We start from the raw sequence: 8,405 nt of genomic DNA, 5'->3' as shown, positions 1-8,405 counted from the left end.
ATATCTATATGTATGTTTGTGTGTGTGTGTATATATATATATATGTATAAATATACCCAGCGGCAATAGAAACTTTCCATATTCATTTAATTATATCATGCATAAAAATATGTTTCTATTACAGACCACAGTAGAGTCGTTTTGCAATTCAATGCCATGCAATGACACTCTGAGGATTGTGGCAAGCACAGGTGGGACAATGGTCCGTGTCTTCTCTGACGCAGGTCACGTGGACGTGTACCTGGACTCTCCGGGAGCGATGATAGACATAATGGTTGGTGGAAAACTCTCGTCCTCTCTGCTGCCGTCATCCCCTTGCCCTGTTGTAATAGTATACGTCACGACGCGATGGATTCAGGCGCAAGTCAGTTTTTGGGCAGGTGGAGATATAGGTGTCATCTGAAGAAATATTCATTTGCCTAGCTTTCGACGAAAAATTACCCATCTATCTGGATAAGAACTTTAGATATTTGCGATTGAAGAAGCTGGGGTCGCCTGATTTCAATGGTAAAATTAGCAAGAAAATGGCTGCCAAAGTTTGACAATTTCAATAGCTTGAGAGTCCTTGAAAAACTGAAATATTACATATCATCATTGTGTGCCTTTAATTAACGGATCAAGGGAGGGTTTTCCGTAACGTTGGCATGGACATGTGCTTTTATATGAACAAAAAAGGTGTTGCGACAAAAAAAACACAAAATGAACAAAGAATTGCCAAACGTTGTAAAATGGCGGTACCTTCTACTTCATTACTTTGACGAGCGCCTGAATTTACCACGATGCCGACTGTGGTGCCGGTTGTCTCGTGCTTAGGCCAGGGTCGTAATCGTGAGGTTGCAGGTTACGGAGTTCGAGGCTCACGACCGAGGTTGCGTCCTTAGAAAAAGCACTTTACACAAATTGTTCTCGTTTCACACATTTGGGAATGGGCGCCCAGTAGGGGGTTTACAGTAGTTCTAAACTCCTTGGCGCCCAGCCATAGACACAAAAATCTGGTCAGAATATTAGTGCCTTAACGCCTCTAAATGGCGGTTTGCATTATATCCTACTCAGGAAGTTGAGATTGTTTCAAAACGCTATCAGACTGTCTTGAGAAATAGATTGTAAAGCGCATACGTAACTCTCTATTGAACACAATTTTGCGCTTTACAAATGTCATCTACCTATCTATCTATCTCTCTCTCTCTCTATCTATCTATCTATCTATCTATCTATCTATCTATCTATCTATCTATCTATCTATCTATCTATCTATCTATTTTTCTATCTATCTATCTATCTATCTATCTATCTATCTATCTATTTATCTATCTATCTATCTAATAGTAATAATAACAACAACAACAAAGAAAATTATACTACTACTACTACTACTACTACTACTACTACTACTACTACTACTACTACTACTACTACTACTACTACTACTACTACTACTACTACTACTACTACTACTACAATTATCATTATCATTATTATTATTACTATTATTTTTATTATTATTATTGTTAATATTATTGTTATCATTACTATTATTAGTTTTTAAACCTTATTATTATTATTATTATTATTATTATTATTATTATTATTATTATTATTATTATTACTATTATTGATATCATAATCTTTAAAAAATCGTTATTATTATTATTATTATTATTATTATTATTATTATTATTATTATTACCATTATCATCATCATCATCATCATCATCATCATCATCAAAATCATATTCATCATTAATATTAATAATAATAACCATAATAATAATAATACTAATAATAATAGTTATCATAATTTAATTTTATTGTCTGAACGAATGTTGCTGTCAAACTGTGCGCACATGCTGAAGTTGTATGGTTTTTCGTAAGAATGCCTTTTTAATCTCCTAAGTACCCCTCTCGCTCCCCCCCCCCCCAAAAAAAAAAAAACACACAAAAAAACCCACAAAAAAACCCACAAAAAAACCCACAAAAAAACCCACAAAAAAACCCACAAAAAACTAAAAGAAAAAACAAAAACAAAACAAAGCAAAACAAAACAAAACAAACAAAAAAGCAAGCAAAATAAACAAAAACCTGACAAATAAATAAATTATTTTTAAAAAGACCTGGCCCACCTCCTTAAATTTGAAATTTGACTTTCAGATGACCGGCACAAGTGCAATGGTGAGGTCCAACAACCCTGTGCTTGTCGTGCAGATCCTTCTCGACTTTTTCAAAACTCTTAGCACGGGCATCAGCGTGCTCACTCCTGTTTCCCAGTACGTGAACTTTGCTCGGCTGAACCTACCAATTTGGTCCGGATTTTCAGATTACATCATGGTCACATCGCTGTGAGTTGGAGTAGTAGTAAGAAACTGTACACTAAGGCTGAACATTTACCACCACGCACAACTGAAGTGCACCGCGAAAAAAGCTGTCCCCTCCTCTTTATTTGTGAGGCAGTGGGATGGAATCAGGCTCTCGTCAAAATAATCAAATTGAAGAAACTTGCATTTTTCCGCAGGTTTGTGAATTTTTATCAAATATTTGTTTTTTGGCCTAACACCTTTCATGCCCATTAAAGAACTCATTTCTGTGAGGATTTTCCTGAAAAACGTTGATGAACGGCACAAAAATGGAAATTTCCAGTTACCACGGACTCTTAAGCTAAGGAAATTACCAATCTTTGGCGGACATTTTCTCACTAATTTTTCCTCTGAAAACAGGTGACCCCCACCTCCTTCATTCGCAAATATCTCCACTTGTATTTAAGATAAATAGACTTTTTTTTCCTTCCAAATAAAGACAAGCGAACAAGCATTAAGATGAAACCAATAACTCTACATGCCCAAAAATTGACGAGAGCCTGATTCCACCACGCTGCTTCACATTTCCTATTGGTGATTTCACTGACCCGACTAGACGTGAGCAGTCGTGAGGACCCAAAAAGACGTGCATCAGTGCAGCACTTCTTCAAGGTGTGCGGACTGGCCCGCCCTGCTATCGTGGCGGTGGTGGCCTAGTGGTTAGGCTACCGGACTCGAAATCGTGGGATTACGGGTTCGGGGGTTCGAGCCTCAGCTCGGTCCGACGTTTTGTCCTTGGGAAAAGTACTTCCCACTTGGCTCGGTCCTATCGGAGACGGACGTTAAACCAGGAGGTCCCGCCCCTTAGATAACCCAATAGTGTTGATAGGGGCGTTAAACCCATGCCATTTCACCATTTCTTTTCGCCGTGCTATCGGAGTGTTCTGCGTCCTTAACTTTGACCCATTAATTATTTATTTATAGAGGCACCAGTCACCCAGGTCCAGGTTCTGTTTTAGCCTGGAGTGTTCCGCGACGCTCAGCGCCATTTTTTAAACACAGTCGGACGGAGTCGCGCGACCTATGTGATCACCACATCTGACCAAGCTGCTCGTCTGTTTCGCGCGCACTTCAGTTGTGCGTGGTGGTATATTTTCAGCCTTAGTCTGACGAGCGAATGTTGTTAACTTTTTTGTGTTCGTTCATTGTTGTTTGTCTGTGTGTCTGTATGTGTGTCTGTCTATGTGTCTGTGTGTGTATGTATATGTGTGTGTGTGTGTGTGTGTGTGTGTGTGTGTGTGTGTGTGTGTGTGTGTGTGTGTGTGTGTCGCCGTCTCCCCGTCTCTCTCTCACTACCTCCCTCTCCTTCTCTCTCTCTCTCTCCCTCTCTTACACACTCTCCCCAATCTCTCTCCAACTCTCTCTCTCTCCCTCTCTCTCTCTCTCTCTCTCTCTCTCTCTCTCTCTCTCTCTCTCTCTCTCTCTCTCTCTCTGTCTTCTGTTGCACACGAACGTGAATGCATGTATGTACTCGTACATTTTAGTGCAAACGTACGTACTCAAATCGTCCCCTTTGGAGTTACAAGGAACTAATTCATTATTTTTACTCTACGGTTTTACCTCTTCAAGACACAGAAAGAGAACGCTACTGCAAGTGGAATATATAAATAAAGAAAATCGATATATTCATATGTCAAAATCTGTTTTACCGAAGACATAGAAGCTATTTTTATGAAACAAGTAAATCGGTTCCGATCCATTATTCCACTCGAGCTACTCAACCGCCGGAACGTTCTCAATAGAAGACATAACTGCAGTTGTTACGCTCAACTAATTGAAGAGTGGTTTTCCAAAACACGTTTGGTTAAAGTTGACGAGCACTTGGTTTCATCACGATGCCACACACATACATTTATGCTCATCTGGAAATACACATGTGATACATCGGGGTGTGTGGCACCGTGGCCAAATCAGGTGCTCGTTAAAATTGACTTACCCAGCTTTGGGAACCTATTCTTTAATTATTGAAGTAGTTGTCTGAAAAATACAAAGTGTCTAAGACACTTTGAGGTTACTTCAGGAGAAACACCCGAAACAGCTGAACTGCAGAGTTTGAGCAATTTGTAAAAACCATGACGTTGATCTAAAGACATCTCGTCATTTCATTCAACTGCCATGTTCTGTAGTCTTCCCTGGCCTGGCTGTATCGTTATGTTAAAGAACTCCAGCAAAATGTTATTTAGTAACTATCTTTTATTTTTCTGACCCCTTCAATTAGCTTAACTTTTCATTTTCTCATAACGTACTTGCCTTTTAACGCAGTGTGCTACATGAATTAATTATTACTTGCTTTGTACACAGGCGTCTGTAGGGTAAAGGTTATTCTCTTTACGTTTCACCCGGGGGGCGTGAGTTCAATTCCAATGTGAAGGGATGTATTCTGTTATCTCTGTTCTTCTGCTGGGACCCACAAGATAGCCCACGCCCGACTGACAGTGTCGAAACAGCATGCCGACTGAAGTAGTTAGGTTTTGTCGAAGATTCAGTCCTTGTGCTCACTGCAGAAAGTTTTTGTCAAATCCCTGAGCGAAAGCTAAAATTCGGCACAATTTCATTGAATCCTTCAAAATCATAGAATAAGTTTGAGTTTTTGGCTACGACAGGGTCCAGGTAGATCAAAATAGCCAATGACATTTTCACAAGGCTTTAACCTGTCACGATAAGGAAAGGGGGAGGGGGAGATTTTCGGTGTTATGGTGAATTAACCAAATTTTTGTTGCATGTCCCCAATCCTGAGCGAATGCGTATGGCGCTCAGTGAAGCAAACAGAGCGCAGCGAGAAATTTCTCTCGGTTTCATGTGTAGACAAAATCGCTTTTGGCATTCGACATAATCCTTTCTTGCATTAAGGGTTACTGAAAGTGGGAACTTCGTGGAATGCTGGAACTCCACTACTAAATGTGTGTTAACGTCTGCTGCCACTTTCCGATACTGAAACTCTGCTGTGCGGAAATTGAAAGTTTTGACAAGGACTGAGGGTTGCGAAGTCGAATCGAAGACTGAAGGTACCTATTTTTATCTTTGTGTGTGTGTGAGAAAAAAGAACAATATTTATTAGTGAAAGTAACTGCTGTTTTATTGTAAATGTATTTTTAAACTATAGTTTTACCACTAGAGAAACAGAATTACTCATGGCTGCCGCACTATCGCTTGCACCTATAGACCTTATATAAAAGTCTCCATAACTCTGTCTTGTACAATCGTTAACAGTTTCTCAAAAGTATACAAGAGTAACTTTTGAAGCAATAATTGAAATTCTCGCTCAAAGTTTTTGGTATTGACATGATGATTAAACCTGAAACTCGTAAGTACAAACTTTGTAGACATAATAATAATTATTATAATTGAGAATATTACATTTGACGTTGTCTGTGAGTTTTATTTATCATGCGTTTACTACATCCTTCTTAGACACATCCTCGAGTGAAAACAAAGCTTTGAAGTGATTGTCGCAAACTATATTTTTTCTGTCAGAATTGGTCTCATTGACCATATCAGAAGCCACAAGCCATCTTAACCCTGTGTCTTCTGCTTAGTGGCAAGAGTATGTGGGGCGTCGGGATGAAATCAGACGCTCGTCAAAATATTGAAGTCGAAGAAACAGGCGCACATTTTTGTTGTTTTTGGAAATTTTTATCATATTTTTTTTGTCTCAACATTTCATAATATGTCCAATTTGAAACACTTTTTGGTGTCGATTTTAATTTTATAAAGTTAATTTAAGACACGAAAATGTAAATTTTCTGTTTCTAGAGACTCTCAAGTTTGGGAAGTTACCAAAATTTGGTAACCCTTTTCTCGCTACTTTTACCTCTGAAACCAGGCGACCCCTACCTTCATCAATCACAAATATCTCAACTTTTTCTCAAGCAGATGGGTTCTTTTTTTCATCGAAATACAGACAGACGAGCAAGCTTTATGATGACATTAAAAACCCCATATGCCCAAAACTTGACATGCGCCTGACCCCACCACGCCGTGTCACATAATATGTGCCTATTTCAGTATCCAAAACTTCCGACAACTGGGACTTTTCTCCAGGCACACACACACGTAATACAGAGTTTGTGGCGCAGGAGTTCCAATCCATTACTGGAAACATTTCATCATCCATATAGAGTTATCTGTATCTCATGAACGATCTAGGTTGAGAAAATATGTCACTCCTTTCCCCCTAACGACTTCTCAAGTGAAGCCTAATTAAGTACAGTACAAACCTAACAGAAAGGGATGGTTTGAAAGTAACAGAGGATATTAGGTAATATGCCATTATTTCATATTTTAATTTTCTGAATCTATTATTTCTCCCCCACAGTAATAGCTATCCTGTTGGCTGCTAACGTGGCCCTATGCGAAGGTCTCGTACATAGCGAGTTGGATCAGAACTGGACCCCGTATTGTGAATACTCATCGTCATGCCAACTCACTTCTGGGTGCCAGCAACTGCAAACTGCTGCCATCAATAGCCACAATCCTTTTATGCGAATGGTCTTTATCAGGTTTCCTCAAGCTCATGTACGAGGCCTTGTTAATGAGTTCAATTTCAAACTGCTGGATTTGGTCGCTTCACTGGAAGAAGCCAAGAATACTTGGACCACCACATTCTTTTCCCCAAGTCCGGACAGCTACGACACGTTTCTGTCTGAGCTATATCCCACCAGGTCGGATTCTCGGAGTTTTGTTGGCTCTGATGGTGGAATCGAGCATCGTGTTCTGAGAGAGGGTCGGTGGTGGCTTACGTCCCTCGAGGAAAACCTCCGATTAATCAACTGTGTGGGACATCTGGGTCCAAGCCTGAGTGGGAATCTGGTCAGGAAAGTCGTTTTCGTATCACGAGTCTTCAACAGCCTGCTACAAGTGTTCGACGTTCCTGCAGACAGGCTGCCCTCATTGGCTATGTGCAGGGGGTTTGACCCCACAATGATCACAGACTCACCCAACGCGGGAGCACAGTTCACATCACTGGCCCTGAGTGGATCTTTGGAGGCGGCCAGACACATGCACCGAGTTCTGACGTCCTGTAGCGTCGTAGACCACACAGAGGGAAGGCACAGGGTCCGTCTGCAATGCGCGGCACAGAGGGACTCATTGTTTTACAGACGTCACTTCCAGCGGGAGAACATGATCTCCTCCGTCCAGTTACTCGATACTGCAGCTGTTCCTCGCAATGTTTAAATGTGTCTGAACTCAGCTACTTATGTTAAAGATGCACTTGATATAGGCGTCACGTGTAACACACACACACACACACACACACACACACACACACACACACACACACACACACACACTCACACACACATACCCACACACGCGCGCATACACATATGTACACACACACTCACAAACATAATATACAAACATATAGAGAGATAGGGATAAATGGAGAGAGATATATAGAGAGAGATAGTGAGAGAGGGGGGAGATGAAAAATACAGAGAGAGAGAGATAAAAGAGAGAGAGAGAGAGAGAGAGAGAAAGGGAGAGAGAGAGAAAGAAAGAGAGAGAGAGGAGAGAGAGATGAAAAATACAGAGAGAGAGAGAGAGAGAGAGAGAGAGAGAGAGAGAGAGAGAGAGAGAGAGAGAGAGAGAGAGAGAGAAAGAGAGATATGAAGAAAATATATAAAGAGAGTATGGGAAACGAAAAATTAAGCTTTGTTGAATCTACTTATTATGCTCGTTTGTTACGAATTTATTTAAAAAAAATATATTTCTTGTATTCTTCCAAATGTGCATTTGTATGTTTATGCTTCCAAAATTTCTGGTTATCTTAATGGCTGTGATGATAATATAATGATGTTTACTTTGAAATCGATCGTTTTAACCTGTTGTCATTTATATTTCATACGTGTTGTTGTCATCTCATGTTTTTATTTTAATTTAAAATATTGAACAAGATACTTTCTCTGTGGGTAATTTTTTCTGTGTTAATGAAAGATAATGATTACTTTATTCACAACTGGCATAGAATTTAGCATAATATAAATAGAAAGATATGTTCTCTTTCTCTCTTACTCTCTCTCTCTCTCTCTCTCTCTCTCTCTCTCTCTCTTT

General features: G+C 39.8%; 1 protein-coding gene across 1 annotated transcript in view; it reads left to right on the top strand.

The window, feature by feature from the left end:
* Positions 1–151: 151 nt before the first annotated feature.
* The window catches only part of LOC106013392, a gene marked incomplete at its 3' end in the record, with an annotated part of 15,172 nt that continues 6,918 nt past the window's right edge, over positions 152–8,405 (top strand). Inside the window, 2 exon segments of the mRNA XM_035972801.1 lie at positions 152–364; positions 2,149–2,336. Of these exon segments, the coding sequence (XP_035828694.1) occupies positions 152–364; positions 2,149–2,336 (401 nt within the window).

This window comes from Aplysia californica, unplaced genomic scaffold (genome assembly GCF_000002075.1).
Source record: "Aplysia californica isolate F4 #8 unplaced genomic scaffold, AplCal3.0 scaffold00853, whole genome shotgun sequence".
NCBI lineage: Eukaryota > Metazoa > Mollusca > Gastropoda > Aplysiida > Aplysiidae > Aplysia > Aplysia californica.
The sequence above is the reverse complement of the archived record's forward strand: the minus strand, read 5'-3'. Positions and strand labels throughout refer to the sequence as shown.